Here is a 24399-nt window from a genome sequence, read left to right on the forward strand (position 1 = left end):
CCAAATTTTTTTCCCCTATGTGGCACAGATCGGATATGACCCATGTACGTGTAAACAGGAAAAAAATCACATGAATTCCTCTTAAATCAAATCAGACCTTGTTCATAAATAGAAATTTATCTTATATGAATCGGATCTGTGTCTGCAGTGTAAACAAATAGATAAGATTTTCACCTGCCAAAGTGAGTCGCACATCATTAAAAACCATAGCGAATGACGTCAACTCTCACTCTTTCATTTCAGAACAGACTTCAGCAGAGTCCCAAACCTTATATTTCATATTCTAGAACAAAAAAAGCATTTATATTGTCATATAGCACAAGTTCAAGCAGGTTAGCGAGCGAGAGAAAGAGAGCGCAACATCCACCACGTAAATAATATATAAAACTGTTGCATACATCACGTGCATAAATCACGCCATGGACATTACATTAAGATGCCTACTGGTTTTAAAAATCATAGATTAAAAGAAGATGGCCAATTGAGAACTTTTCTGTCATAAACTGTAGTGAAACAACTTGTCAAAAATAATTAGAAAAAAAATTAAACCCTGCGAACAGATTAAATACAGGAATGGAGAAAATTTTTTATTTATTTATTTATTTATTTTAATCGCTGGTCATTGCGTCTGGTCACTGTATGCAGTGTAAGTGAGGACAATCGGATACGAGTCACTTTTAAAAGATGATAGAAGCGGGTCATCAAAAATATCAGATACGATCACAAAATTGTAATTGACCATCAAGATCTGCAGTGTAAATGCAGCCTAAGAGTGGGCCATTGTAACTTAGGGAGCTTGATGTTCTGAACTGGTATTTTCTTATGTGATTTAAATTTTAATGTATTGTCATATAGACACTGGTTTGTAGAGCATGACTGTTTACATTTTGTTATTCGTAGTCATTTACCCATAGTGGGAAATGAATCAAAAGTCTTAAAACATGGTCAGAATAGAGCTTACTTCAACATTGCAAAATAAGGTAGATAGTCTCCTTGTTTTAAACACCTGGAGTAACAATGTTTTCTTTATCATTTCCTACTTTAGCTTTGGCATCTAGTGGCACCTTGCCCATAACATCTTTGGATGGGAGCGGAAACCTGCTGTTTGCCAACACCAGCGCTGGCAGCACTCCGAACCTAGTGACGGCGCCTCTCTTTCTGAACCCTCAAAACTTGTCGCTGCTCGCCAGTAACCCGGTCAGCCTGGTGTCTGCAGGAGGAGCTGCGGGTGCCGCCGGAGCCCTCAACCTGCACATCACCGCCGATGCCCACCAGAGCGCTGTCACCACGGCAACTATGCCCGCCTCCACCATAACCACGGCCTCCAAGGCCCAGTGAAAGCTTTACCAACTCCCCTCCTCTTCTAGACCCCTTTCCTCTTTCTAACATTTTTTTCTTTAATCTCTTGCTACCACCAAAAAAACCCACTAAAAAGGATTTAATGTTGTTTTAACGTTATTTTAATGTTTAAGTTTGTACGTTCGCATATCTTTTACACTTTATACTTCGATGTTTGGACCTCGTTGACAGGTTTGACCATTAGCGAATGTTGGCGTCTCCACAGAGCTGGCATTAGGAGAGCGAGTTGAAAACCTCCCTGGACGATGTGCCAAGTCTCTGTGCGACGCAAAAGACGTATTCGTGTCGGCGAACTCACTCTTTTTTCTCCCATTTTCACAAAATACCTCTCCTTCAGGGGTACTTCTGAAATGCTTTTAACCAAAAAACTTTGTTTACTCTGTGTTGAATGATACCTTCTTACTGCTGACAGTAACCTCCTCTTCCTCACTGTAGAAAAAGGACTGTCTACGATCTCTGTCTCTTTCCACTGGAGATCCTGCTTTGTTTTTAGATGCACATGTTTTATTTTTGTCAACCAGTGGGTTAGCTTTATGTCCTGTATCTTACTAACTTGTGGTTACAAGGCTTTAAATGGAGTAATAAGCAGCTGTGATGCGGTTTAATTGCTTTAAGGAGTCGTTTGACTGGCCTTTCTCAACACTTTTTCGTATGATTTCATAGGTTACTCAGTAGCAGAAGACTAGTCTGGGGATTGAATCCCGATCTAGTCACGGGCTCACTTAATACTAAAAGCTTTAACAAGTTCTGAGATGATTTCAGGATGGGCAATGGTGACTGAGCAGTGCCGTCTACTTTAGCGTCAGGACTGTAAGGTAAACCTCCTCAAGGTCTTCCTAACACGGGATGTACTTTTGGTATGGCCACCTGTTTGTGAAAGAGTGAGGTGGATGACGTTCAACTTTTAGTTTATAAAGGTCTTTGATTTTCTACTTGTGCACAGTATCTGTACCAAAAAAAAACTGGATTTGAGAACTGCAGTCTGCTTGGTTTTTAGCAGAACTTCTGTCACGCTTTAAGAGGTCTTTATTTCGGAGGTCTTTGTAATTGCCTCTATTTCAAGATATACCAAAAATCTTTGTTATACCTGTTGCTGTATATTGCTACTGTAGCGTAGTGTAAGCCTAAATATTTATGAGCGAAGGCTCTCGGTAGACCACAGGAAATATAATGCAATATTTTGATCTTTTCCAAAGACGAATACATATTTTTCTTTCTTTTCTTTAGTTTATTTTTATTATTTTGAGATGGCTGTCCCTCCTCAATTTTGTAGTGTCAGGAAAACTAACCAAATAGATCTAAAGCAAGGTGTGATGCTACAGAAAGTAACAGTTTGAGGTTTGGGATTTTGTCTCTGCTGAAGGATTTTCAGTGAGAAAAATGGGAGCGTCGTCCCATTCCGTTAAAATAAAACTGTTGGAGGTAATGCAAGCATGTTCTTATCTGACAGGCATTTTGAATACTTTATCCCTTCTTCATAGTTACAAGATGCCAGATTCAGTCCTTGGTAATCCAAAAATCTGGGCCATCTCTAAAATTCAACATATTGGGCAGCTGTTGGCCTGAGATATCCGTTATAAAGCATTGAGACTGGTCGAGGATGGTCTGTTTTTTTTTCCCTACCAATGTAATGCAGCCATGATGTAAAGCTTGAACCAAAGTCGATTTCTCACTAGCTGCTGTGCCTGTGTGGGCCAGGGCAATGCTGACCACACTTTCACTACTCACTACTGACAGACTTTACCATCTAACACACTTCTTTCAAACCCTTTTCGTTGTCCAACAAGTCGCGTTCGGCTTTCTAACTTTAGCCTCTAGTGCAGCGCTAACATTTGCTTTAGCTCTCGATATATCAGAGCATTTAACGATCCAAAGAGAATCTTTAGGGCCTTGTGTTTAAGTGCTGTTGAGATTTTGGGAGTTTGCGTCCTTCATTTCATTCGTTTACCTTCTTGGCGAGTCTTCAGTGTGGACGTGACCTAGCAGGGCTCAATATTGATGCTGCGTTTCGCTTATTGAATAGCAATAGAGTCCATTGAATCTAAAATCTAGAAGTACGCACGAAAGCTGAAGCCAACTGATGAGAAGGGTTGGTATTGCATTGGTACATTGTTTGTTTTACTTTTTTAGACAAGAGAAATCAATGATACAAGCAGTCTGGGAAAATTACAGTAGTATTTCATCTGTAGCATTGCTTCCAATTCTCTCAGATGTTTGATTCTGTCACAAAAGAGTCTCCCCGTAATGTCCCTTGTTACTGTGGTTCTTCCTGTTGATTTTTGTTACATAACGCTAATTGTGTTTTTATTGTTGTTATGATTTGAAATACCTCAGCAGCACTTACATGGAAGGTTCACTTTAAGCAAAAGACACCAGTAGTCAATTCCAGAATGTACAAAACTGTTTCTGACAGACGTGTAAAACAAAACTACAGGCAAATCTGTAATAATAACGTCTACTACTGCTATTTCAAGAACTACTACTACTACTTAAAGGGTATGTCCAGGTTAACTTGTAATGAATATTTTGTTATCCTACTTGCCAAAGTTAAGAAAAAAACAAAAAAAAAAGCCTTTGTCTTTGCGGCTGGGTCTTGTTGCTGCTCATTCCGCTGGTTCTGTCCGGAAATTCAACGTAGCCTCTCTGGACGTGTAGATTTGACGTGTTTTTTTTTTTTTCGCATTAGTGTCACAACCCCGGTGGTCGCCGGGAATGTGAGGAGTTACTGATATATTTATCTGAGGAATGACTCAAGATTAGAGAACGTCGTTTTTCTAAATTCTATATATATTCACTTATGTAAGATGCTCATATTTTATATTTGAACTAATATCTAGTTTGAATGTAGTGTTTTTGTCCTGTTTATTCACTAAAAGGAAACGAAAAAATAACAAAAAATGACTTCATTTATATTACAGCTATTCTAAAAAAGAAAAAAAAAAAGAAAAAGTGAAGACCAAAAATTGCAACCAAACCCTTGTGATGTGGGAGTGGTTGTTAGGTGCCCCACCTCCATATTTAAATGTAGTTGGTATGCGTGGGAGGGACTTGTAATGGTGCTCAAAAAGGAAAAGCCACCAGCTTTTGTTGACGTGGACGTTATAGCACCAAACTACTCATATTTTTTAATTTCATCTTCTTTTTTATGGATTTATTTTGCTTTTTAACAATCTTTAACAATCATTTGAGTTGATTTACTTTATGCCATGGGTCTCAAACTCGAATCCTGGAGGGCCGCAGCTCTGGAGTTTTTCTCCAACCCTTATCAAACACAGCTGATCCAAATAATCAAGATGTTCAAGACTCTTTCGAACACGTTGATTAGTTGCATCAGCTGTGTTTGATTAGGCTTGGAGCAAAACTGCAGAGCTACGGCCCTCGAGGATTTGAGTTTGAGACCCATGTTTATGCCTTTTGTTTGTATATCATGAGGGAGCAGCGTCACTGGCTTTCTTAGTTTGACAACAAACTTGCATTTATCATTTATGCCTTACTATTATTTCAGAGTTTGACACATTGTAGCAAGCAGGATGATGTGAGAGGTGTATTTTTTTATTATTTGTGTGCGCGCGCATGTGAAAAGGATGAAACCAAGCATGCACCAATATCTAAACTCACGGTGCGTATCGACCATGAAAATAATAACGCTGTGAGTTTTATTTTGTGTTTTGTGATATATTTTGGAAGTGTTGCTGCCTATTTTGTAGGTATAATATTCAAGCCGGTTGAATACCTGTTAAGAGCTTTACTAATAACTCAACTCCAGCTGACATGTAGGGGGCGCTAGAGGTGCATTTAGTTTGACTTCATACTTTAATTGTGAGGCTTTGTAGGAAGACTCAATGGTTGGACAAACAGGATACTTTCTTTAGTTAAAGTGGATAAAAGGAAGCATCATACATCATGTGATGCAGTTGAACACTTGGCTGTAAATGGCATCCCTTTGAACCTCATTAGATGTTTCAGACATGATTTATCCAAGGATGTCGAGACTTTTCCACGTTGTTGCAGATCCTCTTTTTGGCACTTGATTTTGGCGCGTGTGTGTGGATGCTCTTGTGATGGAATAGTTTTGGGGTTTGCCGCTGTAGACCGTCAGTCTAGTGACAAAATAGGATGGTAATGCTGAAGAGGTCATGCACCAGAAAGCTGGGCTGAGTATAGGAGCTGTTGTATACCTCATTTATAACTCAAAAACTGAGTAAAAACTTGCTTTAATCTACTTCGAAAGATGAAATAACATAAAGAAGGGGCCCAAATACAGAAGCCTGCAGACGTTTTAGAGTGACGAACCAGATGAACGCCCAGAATTACGAATTTGTGTTAGAAATATATCCCACTTATTTATATTTAGCATTTAATTTCATGTTACATATTGATTTTATACCAAAGCCTTTTTTATGATTTGACAATCGTCGTCTTTATGAACCCCCCGGCGTTAATATCGTCTTGTTTTTCTGGGTTATTCAGTCTGCTTGTTCCTCGCTTTCTCAACGATAACCAAAGACTTTTGAAGTGATTGTATATGGACTAAACTCTCTCTCCAAATGCCCTGCTTTGAGTTCTGAGATTATCGGTCACACGATGGGCCGATTGAGCAGGCTTTGGTAGAAAGAGGAAGAAAAAACAAACTAAAAACAGCTCTGTGGGCTTCTGGAAAGGATCTCAAGTAACCCCTCACGGGCTAGGTGAGGTTTATTAACACACGCTGAAGGATGTCCTGGGCGAACTGCAACCTGCTCAGGATAAAACTGTCCTCTGGAGGCAACAGAAAACATGCAACGTCTCTACATAGTCGTGGTTTTAGCTGCCGTCGTCCTGTGGTTTTGCTGTCCTGTCCGTGTGTTTTCCGCTTTTCATGATTTTTGAATTGGTTTGATCAGCTGTGCAACTATGCATCGTTGTCCTCCGTCGTACGTACAAGGGCGCCAACATGGCTCTTTTTAGATGGATTTGAATAGTTTTATGGAGGGTCGAAAGCAACTATAAGCTCTATCCCAAAGCAAAATATCCAAATATGAAATGTTTTACAAATGCAGATACCAAAGATTGCTCTGTTCTTGTTCCTCTTCCTTCCCAAACCCTTCAGCTTGTGTGTTTTTAAACTGAGCCCAGCTCCGACAGTAGTCCTAACCTCAGTAATTCCAAAGCTTAGATGTATATTTTGGTATTTTTTTCTGAGATGCTTATGGGGAAAAACAAACAAACAAACTAAAAAAAGTTTGACGTTTTTTTTATTTTCTTGTTAGTCGGATCTGTTGCTCTTTTTTCTGTCACGGCATGGAATTTAACTGCAAAACTGTCTTAACGTAGATTAAAGAAATAATAGTATTTTTGTATGTTTTTTGGATGTGTCGGTGTATGTGATATCAGTTTCACTGCCCAACTTACCATTGTTTTTAAAACATGAAAAAAAGGTTAAGTAAAAAAAAGACTGTATATAAGACTTTCATCGCAGATTTCAAAAGAAATCTCTCTATATACTCTCATTTCCATCTTTCCTACGGCTGAAGCTCAAGGAATGTGCTCCATTTTCACCCGGTCACATACTATAGATTGTACTTCTCCCTTCAGAACGCTGTAACTCTCACTGTTGTAATAGTGACGACTGGTTGGTTTCTCAGTATCACTACAGATCTGAACTCTAGTGGCCTGTAAAATCAAGCAAACACACACACTCCAAGACTGAACGCTAAACGGCTACGTCGCTGTAGCTTAGAACTGAATGATTGTGTAGAATATGAGTATGTGAATCAGGATACATGGTAGATTTGATGCATTTGTCTGCTGTATTTTGTTTGTTTTTTTTATAAATATATATATAAAGATAATCTTTTACTGTAACTGTACAGTTCTCTTTTGTTGTAAACATCATTAAACCATTTTCCAAGTGTTTTAATATTCTAAGACGTGCTTGGTTTTTTATTATTCTGGATCATGACATTGAACGTAAAGAGATGATGTGTATTAGTTTATTTTTAGCCTTGTGGTTTACAGTAATTACAGTCAAATGGGTTATTTTACACATTCAGAATATGTAGAAAATAATAACATTGTTTCTTACATCTCCAGAGAGAATGTTTTTCAGTCATAATAAGTCATTAATATTAATAATTAACTTTCGATAACATACATAAGGCAAAATTGCATATATACAGTATACTATATGTACATATACATGCATATATACATACAAAACTACTGTTCAAAGGTTTGAGGTTGATGATGATGATGGTGATGATGATGAAGCCTTTATTTGTCACAACACTGTTTAATGCAGCGAAATGGGACCCCTCCGACCATACACAAACATCACACATTTCAGGGGAAGACAGGTCAGTCGAGAGGTAGCATTTTTTATAGAAAGAGGAAATAAGATACAGTCAGGTCTATAAATATTGGAAAATCGACATAATTCTTATATTTTTGGCTCTCTATACAAAAACAGGAAGGCCAGATTAGAGTTCTAAAAAAGCCTTCACAGTGCTGGAACAACTTCCTATAGAGCGATGAGATCAAGATCAACTTGTACCACCAGAGTGATAGGAAGATTATGAAGAAAAAAAGGAACTGCTCCTGATCCTAAGTAAAGCATAGTGGTGGTAAAGGCATGGGCATGTATGGCCGTCAATAGAACTGGTCCTCTTTTTATTTATTGATGATGTGACTGCTGACAAAAGCAGCAGGATGAATTCTGAAGTGTTTCAGGCAATATTATCTGCTCTTATACAGCCGAATGCTTCAGAACTCATTGGTCGGCACTTCACAGAGCAGATGGACAGTGACCCAAAGCATACTGCAAAAGCAACCAAAAGTTTTGAAAGGAAAGAAGTGGAATGTTATGCAATGGCCAAGTCAATCGCCTAATTGACTGCAAAGGATTTGCAACCAAGTTTTAAAAAATGAAGTTTGATTCATGATTATTCTGTCAAATTACTTTTGGTTCCTTAACAAGTGGGAGGCGCATATGCAAACTGTTGTAATTCCTACACCGTTCATCTGATTTGCATGTAAATACCCTCAAATTAAAATGACAGTCTGCACTTAAAGCACATCTTGATCATTTCAAATCCATTGTGTTGGTGTTTAGAGCAAAAAATGTTAGAATTGTGTCTGTCCCAATATTTATGAACCTGACTGTGCATTAGGGAAAAAAGCGGGTAAAAAATGTTTCAGCTGATGCTCAAATTTATGAATAAAAGTATCAAAACAATACAATTTATAACAATATTATTTACAGCTTTAATTTTTCATCAATTGGATGTGTCCTTGCGGAGTATTCATTTGCATCTTACTGACTGCAGTCTTTTAAACAGTATGTTTGCGTTTATACTAGCAAGACTGCAAAATACTGATTATTCATACTAGCCGAGTAACAAATACAAGAATCAAGACACAAGTGCATCCAACAAAGATATATAATTTATCTGTTAGTTAACAGATATACTCTGTTGCTCCTGTCTTTGCTGTGTGTTCATTGTGTGATCATACAGTAGGAAATGTTTCCATCTCCACAGCCTCAGCTGCTTCCCTTTTTCTCCCTGTTCGGCCCTTTAAAGAAAAAAAACAATGACTTTAATACAAAAATACCATCTCATTTTCAGTATACATGTACCCTTTTAGTTATTCTTGCCAAATTTACCCTCTATGGCCACATGTTTCTGTAATGACTGTTTTAGGTAATCACAAAATAGCTTGGTAGGTTTAAAATTGCCTAGAGTTGAGAAGGTTTTGTACAAGACCGATTTGATCAGATTTTGAGCTTCTTTTTTAAAATAAGATTAATGTAAAAAAAAAAAAAAACATAGACTGTGAAAGTGTTTCTGGACTGTAAAAAAAAATACACTACATGCGTTACACTAGTCAAAATGCGTTACATTAGTAAAACTGACATAAATTATTAAGTTAAACCTTTTATTGAATTGAATTGAATTGTATTACATGGTCGCCCACTGAAGCTAATCAGGGCTGCGCCCGGTCAGTACCTGAATGGGAGACCACATAGGAAAGCTAGGTTGCTGCTGAAAGTGATGTTAGTGAGACTAACAGGGGGCCCTCAACCTGCGGTCTTTGTGGGCCCTAATGCCCCAGTTTAGTGAGGGGGACTCTATGCTGCTCAGTGAGTGCCGTCTTTTAGATTAGACGTTAGATCGAGATCCTGACTCAATGTGGTTGTTAAATCCCAGGATGTCTTTCAAAAAAAAATTAGGATTTAACCCCTGCATCCTGGCTAAATTCGGCCACTGGCCTTGGTCCATTATGGCCACCGAACCATACCATATGATAATTGGCTTCATCACTCTGTCTCCTCTCCACCAATCGCTAGGGTGTGGTGTGCGGTCTAGCGCAATATGGCTGCCGTTGCATCTTTCAGGTGGATGCTGCACACTGGTGGTGGATGAGGAGATTCCCCCCCAAAAAATGTGTAAAGCGCTTTGTGTCCAGAAAAGAGCTTTATAAAATGTAAGGAATTATTATTATTATTATTATTATTATGTATAACTAAAAAAAGTTAGCTAAACTATATATAGATTACTATATATAGTGTATAACTAAAAAAGCCTGATTAACTTATTCAAATATATAAGCAACAAAAACATTTGTTGTCATGACATTGTGTAGTATCTTATTTTTCAGTGTGTTGCTTTATTTATGTCTGTAGATTTCACAATAATTTTATTCATTCAATTATATATTTTTTTCTTTCTGTTCACAATATTTTATGAATTATGAAGCTCTGATTCTCAAAATCCCTTCAATAAAAACCTTTGATTAATGTAAAAAATATAATTATCTGTTTTTTCATTATATACAAATGAATGCATATGTAATAAGCGTAATTTGCATACTTAACATTTGTAAATTTTTAGTACAAAAATGTTAGCGATTCTTAATTTAATCAATTATCTGAGGAAGAACTGTGGTTAATATTAGATTTATCCTATTCACTTTACCCACAGTGTTTCGTGTGGAGGACAAAACCTGCAAAAACAATAAATAAATAAATACGCAAATATATAAATAAGTAAATCCACAGATTCCTGCATAAATAAAAACATTAAATAAATACATAAATAAATAAATATACAAATACATAAAAGTATATTTTAAAAAAATCCACAAATCCCTGCATAAATAAATATTTAAATAATTAAAGCGGGCAGGTAAATAATTAAATTACACAAATTAAATGAATTAGCCCGCCCTTTTAAAAACGTTTATTCATTCTTGAACGCAGTTGCATATTTACTTTTCCTGAGGTCAACATGCTAATGAGAGGCTGTCTGTCAATCATCAGGCGGCGGTCTTTATGCCATCATTGGTTGATCGGTTGAAAATTTTGCATTCGATTTTTTTTTTTTTTTACTTCTAATTAGCATGTTGATTTGTGGATTTTTTTAGAAACATTTATTTATCTGCATATTTGATGGTTTATTTATGCAGGAAATTGTGGATTTAATAATATATTTGCGTATTTATAATTTTTTTTGCAGGTTACGTCCTCCATAATTTCGTGTTACAACGAACGCCATTGCAAATATTAAACCAAGGAAAATGAAGTCGCATTACCTCATTCCCTTTGCTCTTGGCTTTGCGTGGCTGCAACAAACAGATAAAAAGATTAATATATATATTGATTTACCAGGTTAGTGAAAGTATGTCTATGTGCATTTTCCCTGTAACCCACAAACTTATCTAGTATCTGTGTACTTACTTTTCCTTTAGTTCCTATTTGCTGGTATTCATCACTCGTATGCGCTCTCAGTTCCTACAACATAGCAAGGTAAATACAACAACCACCACTGAGAGGCGATGAAAAATAACAGTGCACAACTGTAAATGACCACAGGAGGGCAGCGGGGATCGGAAATGACTACTTAGGTGAAGAAATTTATCTGGTTCATCTCATCTGTTTTCACAGATCTAATCCACATCCTTTCTTTAAAATATGAAGTGGTACTTACCTGATAATGTGTCTCTGGTTCTCGTCTTCTAATCTGAAAAGTCAGATGTACAGGGCAGATGTAGGTTTAGGCGTTTAAAAACATTTTTTCATCTTTAAAACAGCAGTTTGTACTGTATTCTCGATTAAAATCGAGGAAGTGAAAACGGCTTTCATCTGCTTACAACATACTGAATCCTGGATGTGCAGTTAATACACTGTTTTTCGATCAAATGTTGAGGCGAAATGTAAATGATAGTTCATTTACTCACTCTTCACGTATTCCAAATTACACGACTTTCTTTTCTTTGTTGACGATAAAATACATTTTGAAGGACGCTGCCTCTATTAAATATTAACTATTAGCTGTAGCTGTTAGCTTATCAACTATTAGCCGCAACAATTGACTTCCACAGTGTTTGTTTTTTCCTACTTTGGAAGTCAATATAGGTAACTAGTTTTCAGCTTTCTTCAAAATTGCTTATTTTGTGTTCAACTGTAGAAATTAACTCCATTCCAGGGTGAGTAAATACTGAGTACATTTTCATTTTTGGGTGAATTTTTTTTTCAATTAATAAAACAAGATGGTTCTTACCGGTCTGTCCAGTTGTTGATAATCAGATCCCACCTGAGGCAGATCCAAGTCCTGGTAAATACAGCATACATGTTCTTTAAAATCACAATATTTGGCACTCTTTCTCGTCCCTGTTAGGCAGTGATTGCACATATGTAAAATTGTGAATTTGCAGTTGTTATTTTAATGTATATTTAAACTATAGATACTTTCAGATGCTCTGGCCAAGTTCATAATCTTTAAATTAATTATTAATATTTCAGTGTATTCTATACAGTATCACAATATGTGTGTAGGGAATGTGCAGACTTAACACAAACATTAACATCGAGCAGTATTTGTTAGAATATTTAAAAAAATATTTTAATGTTAACAAGAACACAGTTGTTCAATGTTGGGTCATGTTATTTACAGTTTCTGATTGTAATAAAGTATTAGTAAATATAAAAAATTAACATCCGCTAAGAATCACAACCCTTGTACTGTACAAGTACCAACAGATTTGAATTTCACTGTTATTTATTGTTAATTAAAGTGAAACTATAATGTTAACAAATGGAACCTTTATTTAGGTTTAAGGCACGACACTGAGGGGCTGCAATTGAGATTGTGTGATTTTGAGCTTTTTGGCTTTTCATTGGGGTTTTTTTTTTTTTTCTTTTTTTTCTTCAGTTTAATGGTAAAAAAAATCCTAAATACATGCATAAGTACAATACATCCGCATACATTTTGCTGCACAATATCTATTTGTATTCGTAAATTTCAATTACAATGCATATTTTTCTGTCTATATCTACTTCAGCTAAAAATGTACCGTTTTATTCAAATCTGTGTTCTAAAGGTTTTTGCAGAGTTGTAAACATATATAATTATTATATACAACATTTCATTCTACTTTTTTCAGTATGTCCTAAATTATGTTTGCAGAATTAGCTGAATTATGGAGTGATAAAAGACATAATCGGCTCTGTAAACACCTTTGACTCAGATATGTCAAAAAAGAAAGGCACATATTGGACTTGGCATCATCCAATGTTTCAATAGTGTTCACCCTCATGGTGTTCCAAAACTTTATGAATTTTTTTCCTCGCTTGAACACAAAAGAATATATTTTGAAGCATATTGGAAACTGCTAGAAATCGACATCCATAGTACACAGTAAAAATATCCGGAAATTAGCAATTTATATTTATGCTTTTGAATTGCATTATGGGACCTTGATCTTTCTGCCAAACATCTTTTTAACCTTTAAAAGTTTGCAAAAAGTAACTTTTCTTAACAATTCTTATGCTTTAAAGTGATATATTTTCTGTGTTGGTGTTGTATATTATGCTAAAAATACCTTGTAATAAACTGTCAGTACGTTTTTCTGTTGTTTAGACTTATTTATATATGCAATTTCCTATGCATATATTAAAATGTCAATAAAAGTCACTCAGTTAAACTGTAAAGTTGAATTCTCAACTTCGAAAGCCGACGGAGCAGAGATTAAGGCCCCATAACGCAATTCACAACCATGAATAAACGGAAAACACTAAATATGGAAACTGTTTATCACCAGTCATACTTTACAGTATAGGGGAAAAACTACTATGGAAATCAATGGCTACCGGTATCCATCATATCTTCCTTTGTGTTCAACAGAAAAAAAAACAGAAACGGTTTTGGAACAAGTGGAGGGAGAGTAACTGATAAGAGAATGTTCTTTTTTGGGTGAACTAACCCTTTAAATTAGAGATGCCCAAATTTGGCCCATGGTAACCTTTGACTTGGCCTGCCATCCAATCTGAATAGAGAGAGAGAAAGATGGGGAGGTGGTTGGGGCAAATGCTTTTGACAGAGATTGTCATTTCAAATTTAATGTTACCTTTTGTTTCTTTGTTTCATTGCTGAGCTACAAAAAAAATGAAATTTAATGATTCAATTAAATGTTGTAAATAAATGAGACTTTTAAACTGTCACTTGACAGATAGTGGACAATGCACAAGTCATATGTGAGCAAATCAAAGTGAAAGGCAGGAGCAACTCAACTAATGTATTCAGCATTGAGCTCCATTGTGTAATAAATGGGATTATGTTTTTACTGTAATAAGTTCAGTATAAAATGCTAAAAATGATACCGTGTTAGTTAATATAATTTAAATCAACATTTTTAGGAAATTCCCTTTGGCAAATTTATTGTAATACAGTTTGGTATATATTTGGCCCACAGCCCTCAATCCAGTTTGTTTTTTGGCCGTTTATAGGAAAACTTTGGGCACACCTGCTTTAATGATGCCTCATCTGCAACATTTCAGAACATTTGTAATAAAAACAAGAAAATAAATAAAACGTTAGTTTGTAACTGGGTTATAGTGATAAATGCTAGTTATATAAGATAAAAAAATGTGTTTAAGTGTTAGAAAGATGTGATAATTATCATGGGGCTTCAAGGAAGGAAGACAAAATTTCAAGGTTTCAGCCATTTCAGTAACCTCAAATGTTAGATTAAATGTTAGTCATGCCACATATTTTCAAACGCCTCTCAACCAGATCTCACTGAAAATATCATGCGAATGTGTTCTGTGAGAACCAACATGAGAATCATTGTTACTTACTTTATTATGTCTGTTGTGTACAAATATATCACAAACCGGTTAATAATGTTAATTACTGTAAAAAATGCCGGGTTCCACAAAATCAGTTGTTGAGACAACATGAAATAATTAAGTTAACTTGTGAGTTTTTGTAAATTTAAGTAGATTGAACACAAAAGCAATTAAGTTGTCCCAAAAAACTCTCAAGAATTGTGTTGTTCCAGCTCATTTTAAATAAGTAGTTTGAACAAACAATAAACACAATTTGACTGTTACTAAAGAAAGCAACCCACCTTGTTTTTGTTAACTAATTACATTTTGTACCTTTGTCTTTTCTTTTTTTACAGTGTAATGACCTATTAAATGCAATACGGATCAACAAATCAGGTATGTTTAAACCTTGAATATGAAGCATGATTCACCAGAAATGATTCAGAGATGATTCCTTGGACTACCTTGGAATTTTCTTAAGTTAAGTGGTTATAAACAATTTATTTGGGTTGAATTTAAACAAACAAATTAAGTTGAACATTACTAAATTAATTTATTTGTTTAAATTCAACACATATAAGATGTTTGCAACAAGTTTGCAGACATCTTTTTTATTTTCAGTGTGTCTGGGACATGTAATTGATAACTCACTGTATAGACGGGCTCGTTGGGGTTACGGGCCGGGGCTGCAGGATCTGGAGGAACGGGCCCTTCTTTCATAAACTGTGCCAAACAAGGGAGAAAACAGGTTAGAGATTTAAGCCATAAGATAAATTTCTTCACTCTGAAAAAATAGAGCAACTTACCTTCTCTCGAAAGTAGAGAGCGGTAAAAATGATGGAGTACACCAGCAGAATAACATCTAAAATGTAGCAGTAAGTCGGGTCGCTCACAGAGGCCTCTGCCGATAAAACAAACACACAATTGTAAAAGACGTTCATGAAGCAAAGTGGTGGAATTAATTTGATAATTAATGAATTGTTGTCTGTTTTTCCACTTTCACTGAGGTTTTTAATGCTAAAAAGGAAGAAAACGAAAATGAATAAAGAGTGGAAAATTGAGAGAAACGACAAAACAACAAAAAAATGAGAGGCACCTTTATTGTCTAAACTGCCAGATGATCAAACAAGATGAATAAAATCTTTATTTTTAGAAAGCGGTTTATTCAGTTTTGAGGTAACTAGCAATTTGGCTAACATTAGCAAAATGATTTGTGTCTTTGTGTTTCTGATCCAACTCAGCCATTCCTTTTGTTTCTAGTTTTGTAGTCACAAGTCTGGCTATTACCTCATAAGTACTGCATTCCCAAAAAAACAAAAGAGGTTCATTTTAAAGGTCTTCATAAAAGATATCCAGTGAATAGTACTTTGGCAAAGTATATGGAGGATGATAGTTCATGATCATTTTGTAAAACTGAAGACGAAACCCTGATTCACATATTTTTTCAGTGTGAAAACATAAAAAGCTTTTGGAATAGCTTATATCTCCATTTAGGTAATTACCAGCCCCTTTTTAACTACAAGATATTATTTGTAAAAGGTAAAACGGATATACCAGACAACAGTTGAAATCAGAATTATTAAACCTACTGAATTATTAGCCCCCCTGTTTATTTTTCCCCCCAATTTCTGTTTAACGAAGAGAAGATTTTTTTCAACACATTTCTAAACATAATAGTTTTAATAACTCATTTCTAATAACTGATTTATTTTATCTTTGCCATGATGACAGTAAATATTATTATACTAGATATTTTTCAAGACACTTCTATACAACTTAAAGTGTCATTTAAAGGCTTAGCTAGTTTAACTAGGCAGGTTAGGGTAATTAGGCAAGTTATTGTATAATGATGGTTTGTTCTGTAGACTATCGAAAAAATAAATAGCTTAAAGTGGCTAATAATATTGACCTTAAAATGTTTTTTTTTAATTAATAAAAAATTTAAAACTGCTTTTATTTTAGCCGAAATAAAACAAATAAGACTTTCTCCAGAAGAAAAAATATTATCAGATATACTGTGAAAATTTCCTTGCTCTGTTAAACATCATTTGGGAAATATTTTAAAAAGAAAACAAATTCAAAGGGGGGCTAATAATTCTGACTTCAACTGTATATAAATAACTTTTTTATTTTGTATGGAAAATATTATATTCACAAACAAAAAGTATTGAATTCGCAGCCTTTTTTAATTTTATTTATTTATTTTTTTACATTTTTTTAATTAAAATTGATGTTTTTATTAAATCTCTTAGACTGGTCAAAAACAAGAAAAGTGATAGATTTGTGGATTATTATGATAATTATTTTGGAAACATCACAGATACATAAGTTTTTCTTTCCTCTAGCTGTATTTGTATTATTTATGTATGTCTATTTAATTGTTTTTCTTTTTTATGTGTTTATAATATTATTTAACCTGATCTGTTTAGTTATTATCATTGTTACTATTATTGTATTTTTTTGTGTGTAGGCTCGAATTTTATGTTTGTTATTAAAGTAAAAAAAAAGTTCTGTAGTCACTAATTAATATACAATTGTATGAGTCTTATAATATTTTATATCTAAGTTTGTGATTAACACTGCAGCGACACACAAAATAACTGCTGGATAATGGCTAACACTTATAACTAATTCAGCTTGCATTTTTCATGTTAGATGAATCAAATGTAAACTGGCTATAACCTCACAAGTAAACCATTGAGACTAATTAAAATGTATTCTAAACTATTAGAAAAATATACCTTCTAGCTGGATGATTGCATTTTGCACAAATAATCATAGATGGCAAGATGTATGGAACTTTTAATTGTTAAAACAGGTCAAAAAAGATTTGAGAAGGTTTTGAGGTAAGAAAGTTTGAGTTACTACGAAGAAATTCTACAAAACTGTTTTGATTGTGCATGCTTTCTAATAACAGTTAATAATAATAATTAATAGTTAAATAATAATTATGAACAAGTCTGGCTTGAAATAACAAAGACATGCATTGGTTTTTAAGCATTAAATTGATACATTGTAAAGTGACTTTCTCTTCCTGAACCATTAAACAAAATAAAAAAATTGCGATAGTAAACATTATTTGACCTTTATTTTGATCGTTTTATTTCCACAAAAGTAATTTTGAACATCAGACATTTGGTTTTAAAATATTATCATTGTAAGGAAAAATCACAATTGTAACTTTAATTCGATGTGGAATTAGAACAAAATGGGAAATCTTGTCTTTAACCCATTTAAAAAATAAAATCTTTAAAAAATTATTTGTTAAAACAACACAAAATAAATTATTTAAAATTTTCTTGGCCAAAATATATCGAATTATTGATTATTACATTATTTTCCCTTGTGCATTCATTATGATGCTTTAATGATTTTCATCAAATCAACTACACTCAAAAAATGACTTGCAGCTTGTTCAAACTACTTATTTAAAATGAGCTGAAACAACACAATTCTTACATTTTATTTGAAACAACGTAAATGTTTCATGTTCAATGCAGTTAAATTTATAAAAACTATGTTGTTACTTTATCGATTTGTGTTGCGACAACATGAAGAAACCCAGCCTTTTTTACTGTGTATAATTTGGTTCTCAACAATGTCAATATATTTCTGCATTAATGATAGTTTAAGAATTATTGTAACAAATAAAAATAATTTAAATAAACTTGTAATGCAAGAAAAATTGACCTAATGATAGATAGAACGATAGAATGATAAAACGATAGACAGAAAGAGCAATCAATGGATAGAATGATAAAATTATAGATGGAAAATGATAGATAGATAGACAGACAGACAGACAGACAGACAGACAGACAGACAGACAGATAGATAGATAGATAGACACACAGTTAGCAACTTTAATGTAACATGCACAGAGCTTGTTGCAAATTATTTTAGAAAACTGTTGCATAATTAGTGTAAACAGAGTTAAATTCTTTAATCTCATCCCAATTATTATTTACTTATTTATTTATTATTTTTAAATATTAACATGTACTGTTTGCTAGAACCAAGCTAAATGAAAATACCTGCAGCAGAGGCCCGGACTCATCTATGTCTCTGTGTTTCTGTGTGTGTGTGTGCGTTGTACTTCTGTGGTTTCTCAGCACAGGTCTAGTGAAGAGCTATAATGAGCACAGAACAGTGAAGTCTCTTTGCTTCACTGCAGATCAAACTCTGTAGGTGTATATGGGGGCTGCTGTGCAAACTTGACCACACACACATATCATATACTACACTGGCACAAACTCATCTACAAACGCATGTTTACCGCTTACAAAAACAAAGAGAACAATCGACGTACAGTAGGAAATGGAATTATAAAATACTGGGTTGTTGTAAACCATTGTTGGGTCAAATATGGACAAACCCAAACATTATGGTAAAAAAAGTCATTTAAATTGAATTGAAAAAATTAACCCAACATTGGATTTGTCAAACCCAGCATTTATTTTAGTGTGGAACTAATTGATTCACTTTTTGTTGGTTCTTATAAACTGTAAAACCCAAAAGGTTCAGGTAACTCAAACTGTTTGAGGAAACCGATTGCAACAAGCCTTTTGAGTTCAAAAACTAATCCTAATGAGTACTGTGAACTTAATCCATTTGAGTAAAAGAAGCAGTTTGAGCACAGCAAAACCCAATAAATGAAGAGAACTCAAACCAACTGAGTACTGTAAAACCCAACAAGTTAAGGCAACTCAAACCATTTAAGGAAATCGATTGCTACATAGCATTTGAGTTAAAGACTATTCTGTATGAGTACTGTTAACTTACTCCATTTAAGTTGAAGTAATGAGGTATTTAATTAACTCAGTACCTTCAACACCGAGTTCGAATTCTTTTTAAATGAGTAGAAATAACTTTCAGTCAATTTTGAGTTAACTACACTAAATAAATATAAATAATGTTTTGATGTATTAAAAATTTAAATCAGATGCAAAGGTTTATTCATTTATTTTAATTTTTTTAGGTCTGTGTTTTACTTGAAGTCACTAGTCAACAGTTAGGGTTTTACAGTATTTTTTACAGTATTTTTATTATACATTCTAACTTACATGTAATAACCATAAACTCAAATCTAGCCATATAGTAAGTACACAATAAAATAAAGTAACAACTTAGAGTAACTATAGAGTAACTATTAACCCTCCTATTAACCTAGGGGTCAATTTGACCCCATTGAATAATACATACCTTTACTGTACATACCAGTAAATACATACTTGACATATTTGTTGTTGCTTCAAATGTAAAGACTTTTCCTAATTTAATGTGTAGAACTCTGTAAACATAAAATTAACATGGACATTTTTAATGTCCTGTCATTTTGTAACCAGGGTGATCCTGTACCTAATTTAGTGAGATTTTATGATGATTTGCCAATTTGCCAATGGGTAATCTAGATGTATAAGAGGCAAGGAGTGGGGGAGGGGGGATTGGGTTATTACTAGGGCTATTTAAGAAGTCAACCGTGACAAATTACTTTACACAAGTCTTTTAGTTAAAAAGAAATACAGATTTGGCCTCAAAAGTTAAAAAGTGTTACCAGAATTGTGTTTATGGGAAGGTTAAAGTATAAGCATGTGGGATTATGTTTTACATACAACATCGACATTGTTATCAAAATGGACGAATTAAGAAAATGATAAACTCTTTTAGAAATTGATCTGCATTGATTGTTATGCGATCATATTTTTATGTTTGACTTTGATTCATTCTAAATGTCAGAAAAATAAATGTGTATTTGGGATTTGGGGTAACATGGTTGTGCATTTAGTATTAGTTAGCTATCTATTTTCTCTCTGTTGAGTCAATTCTTTCTCTTACTGATTGACACCATACATTGATACACTGTATATATATAACAGGAAACAAAAGTAGCTTAGTTTATATGATTTTATTCATATTTGCAGCATAAAACTTTTATGAATAACAACTCAGGTATGTTTCCGAAAATTATTATTTCTCATAACTATATATATATATATATACATATATATATATATATATATATATATATATATATATATATATATATATATATATATATATATATATATATATATATATATATATACTATTTTATGTTGAAAGTTATTCAGTTATTCAAATTTGTTTAGCTGAAACCTGGACGCACCCACTGAATCCACCTTGCAAAAATATACATTACTTCAAAATACTTTTATATTAAAGTATTTTTATATTAATAAAGTATTTCATATCACTGAATACTAACCTTACGCATGTTTTGGTGCTGCATATATTTATATATCTGTTTTACTTGAACTTTTTTTTTTTAAATTACAACAATTATTACACATATAATAGTCATGATGAAGTTAAATATATATTCTTATGTTATAATTCAACTCTAATTTTTATAATTATTATTTTAACTTACATTTGGTAAATAGTCTAGTATAATTTGCATAGCGCGTCTAAGCAATCCTTGATGTTGTCGATTTGAAAAGCAGCCATTGAGCTTCAGAAAATACTAAAAGTTTCGCAAAAGGGGTTTCAGAAATCCTCCTTTTTTAATCTCAGGAAACAACATTTAAACACAAAGATAACAGTTACAGACAATCATAGCACTGTAACCTTTATGTTGCAAACACAGTCGGCACCTAAAACCTTTCTTACTAAGAGCTACAAGTATATTGCTGGTTGTGTTGAAACTAAAATGGCCACACGAAGATGATCTGATGTTTGACCTTAAAAGAAAACACTCACAAAAAAATAAAATAAAATAAAATAATCAAAAAATTCACTCCAGATTTCACAAATGCAGATTTCACAGCCACTGAGATTCATAGTGAACCATCAAAATTATGATTTTCCTAATGAATCTTATAAATATATATGCGACACCCAACAAATACATAAAAAAAGCTTGTACCTGCAGAGGACACACATGAGGCCAACAACAATAGAGTGCTTGTCCTGCTCATTTCCATAACATTCCCTGAAATGCTGAACCTTCCTGATGCTTGGCCTGTAAGTGATGTGCAGCAGTTGTTAGCTCTTCTGTTTTGATTGCTTCTCCTCTGTGTCTACTTTTACCTACAGGAAGTAGCCCTTGCCCTGGGTTTTCTGTTCTAGTGAATGACAACCACGGCCTCCACCAAAGAAGCTCTTGTCCTCTCATCTCAAAAAAAGTCTCACCAGCATTTCCTGTATATTTTTAGACCCTCGCGCTGACAGTTACGCATCTTTTCACAAGATACTTCGCAGCCGATGTGCATTGACAGTCTGTTGCATTGATTGTTTCTATTTTAACAGCATTGGGTTAACGTATATTTACAAGCAATTTAAACTTTAAAATGTTTTGTCTGCAAGGAATTGTGCATTATAGAAACGTGTGATTTAATAGATGAAGAGTAATATAAACAGGCAATATCTTAAGAACAGATATCATAAAGTTCCACCTCATATACAATTTAGCTGACTTGTTTTCTTACTTTTTAAATTGGAATTAAAAACACATTGACATTTGCAGTTTACAGGACATATTGTGCCCCCTGCTGTTTTGCATTTGTTATAGGTGGGGTTTTGTAAATCAACACTAATACTTTTTAGACATTTATTTTAACCTTCCTATTAACCAGTGGTGTAAAGTAACAGATTACAAATACTCAAACTACTGTAATTGAGTAGTTTTTCTCAGGAATTGTAATTTACTAAGTAGTTTTAAAAATGTGTACTTTTACTTTCACTTGAGTAAATTTTAGTGCAGTGTAGTTACTTTTACTCCACTACTTTTCTTTAACCTACAGTCACTACTTTATCTTTTCTTGTCTATGGGGATTAGAAAAATCTTGCGATTCCTGTCCATTCAAATCACACATAGAAGGTAAATCACGTCCTAATGAGCTACCTTAAGACATGGGTGATTTATAATTGCAGAAAACTGTTTGGCAGCATAAAAGTGTCCAAGAAGATGCCCAAAATCTTTACATGCATTGACCCAGAGACTGTTTAGATGCATTTCACTGATGAGAAAATGACAGTTGTTTAAAAATAACAAAAAAAAAAAAAAAAAATTTAAATAACAAAAAGGAGAGAAAAAAAACAAGGAGTTTAGTTGTTGGAGTATATTCACAGTTCTGGTTGCCTTATGACTTGAAAGTCCTTTAAGAGTTTCAAAATAAATTTTAGAATCAGTCTTGAAATGGAAGATGTTAGGCTTCCTCTCTGACCATTTACACTTGTGTATATGAAACTTGCCTACATTGTAAAACCCAAAAAGTTAAGATAACTCAAACCATTTGAGGAAACAGATTGCAACAAACCAGTTCAAAAACTAGTCCTAAAGAGTACTGTGAATTTACTTCATTTGAGTAAACGAAGAAATTTGAGCAAAGTAAAACCTGATAAATATTCAGAAAGATCAACTTTATTTCTCTTGAGAAACTGGTTGTTTGAATATATTTTATGTATAATTTTAAAGTAGATTTCACTGACTTTATTAGTGACACAATATTTGTTGTTATAAGTCCAGATCAAGTTCCAATTGATATTCTCAAATTGGTTGTTTCAAAAGTACTTGTGTCTAAAAGTTGCAGGATAATGAATTAAACTTTTAAGAAACGTACTATTACATTTTCTATCTATGATATCAACACCATGTAATAAAATCTAAATGGCCTTAAACACCCAGCAGGCACAAGACGTCAACATGACGTCAGATTGACGTTGTACCCCAATGTCATGGGGACGTTGCATTTTGTTTGGAAATGAAAATTAGGTTGACATCAGAACCCAACATCAGGCCGACGTCAATCTCCAACGGCCAACCTAAAATCAACCAAATATCAAAGTCTAATGATGTTACAGCTTGACGCTGTGTGGATTTTGATTGCCGTACCTGACGAATAAATGTCAGTATTTGACGTCAATATGATGTTGGTTTAAGATGTTGGCTCGACGTTGGATTTTGGTCAGTTTCTAACACAACCTAAAATCAACCAAATATCAACATAATTTGACGTCACCTGACATCACAATCTAAACCTAACCTAATATTAACATCTTATGACGTTGTGTGCCTGATAGGCAATAACTAAATGCACTACAGAATGTTATGTTTACTCACATCAACAAATTACATGTAAATGCATATTTTTACAGTGTAATATCCCCTACTCACTACTCTTGAGTACTTTTGAAAGGTCTAAACAACTTTGAGTAATCTTTACAACACATACTTTTACTCTACTTGCACTACATTTTTAGGCAAGTAATGGTACTTTTACCTAGGTATGATTTTTCAGTACTCTTTCCATCACTGTTATTAACCCACAATTCTGGTAACACTTCTTATCTTTTGAGGCCAAATCTGTATCTCTATTTAACTAAAAGACTTGTGTAAAGTAATTTGTCACGGTTGACTTCTTAAATAGCCCTAGTAATAACCCAATCCCCCCTCCCCCACTCCTTGCCTCTTATACATCTAGATTACCCATTGCCAAATTGGCAAATCACCATAAAATCTCACTAAATTAGGTACAGGATCACCCTGGTTGCAAAATGACATGTTAATTTTATGTTTACAGAGTTCTCCACATTAAATTAGGAAAAGTCTTTACATTTGAAGCAACAACAAATATGTCAAGTATGTATTTACTGGTATGTACAGTACATGTATTATTCAATGGGGTTAAATTGACCCCTTGGTTAATAGGAGAGTTCAGAGTCTATTGATCTTAATAATTATTGTGAAAAGCGTTATACAAACAAACTTGAATTGATCTTGATGAACTGTATTATCATGAAGTATTATCATGAATATTTAATACACAGGTTTTCTATGCCTTGTAATGCTTTGAGCAAAGTATGGGTGTGATTTCCTTTAAACAATCAGGTGATTTATCTATGAATGCAATAAGCATTTAAAAAAATAGTCATCCAACATTAAAAAGACATTTAAGTCTGAAAGCATTACCCCTTTA

At 33.9% G+C, this 24399-nt stretch overlaps 2 protein-coding genes across 8 annotated transcripts in view; one reads left to right on the forward strand and one right to left on the reverse strand.

Moving 5' to 3' along the window:
• Positions 1-7266, forward strand: part of pou2f1b (POU class 2 homeobox 1b) — a 32329-nt gene extending 25063 nt beyond the window's left edge. For all 7 annotated transcript variants that reach the window (XM_056465589.1, XM_056465593.1, XM_056465591.1 and 4 more), the window contains exon 14: positions 1046-7266. In XM_056465589.1, the coding sequence (XP_056321564.1) occupies positions 1046-1338 (293 nt within the window). In that variant the 3' untranslated portion in view covers positions 1339-7266. The remainder of the gene's footprint in view (positions 1-1045) is intronic.
• A 65-nt stretch (positions 7267-7331) lies between these two features.
• cd247l (CD247 antigen like) lies at positions 7332-21521 on the reverse strand. The gene is made up of 8 exons (XM_056465195.1): positions 21348-21521; positions 15250-15344; positions 15095-15166; positions 11898-11948; positions 11325-11357; positions 11075-11128; positions 10930-10959; positions 7332-8910 (listed from the first exon to the last, which is right to left on the reverse strand). The coding sequence occupies exons 1-8, from the start codon at positions 21403-21405 to the stop codon at positions 8845-8847; spliced, it is 459 nt and encodes a 152-aa protein (XP_056321170.1). The 5' UTR covers positions 21406-21521; the 3' UTR covers positions 7332-8844.
• Positions 21522-24399: the final 2878 nt, after the last annotated feature.

This window comes from Danio aesculapii, chromosome 9 (assembly GCF_903798145.1).
Source record: "Danio aesculapii chromosome 9, fDanAes4.1, whole genome shotgun sequence".
NCBI classification, from domain to species: domain Eukaryota; kingdom Metazoa; phylum Chordata; class Actinopteri; order Cypriniformes; family Danionidae; genus Danio; species Danio aesculapii.

Excerpts from the sequence above, each read along its gene's own strand:
- cd247l (XM_056465195.1), bottom strand. The coding sequence starts at position 21,405 with ATGGAAATGAGCAGGACAAGCACTCTATTGTTGTTGGCCTCATGTGTG. Across the intron at positions 10,960-11,074 it reads AAATAGGAACTAAAGGAAAA|CCACGCAAAGCCAAGAGCAA; the intron begins GTAAGTACACAG and ends TGTTTGTTGCAG. Across the intron at positions 8,911-10,929 it reads CCAAGAGCAAAGGGAATGAG|GGCCGAACAGGGAGAAAAAG; the intron begins GTAATGCGACTT and ends TTTTCTTTAAAG.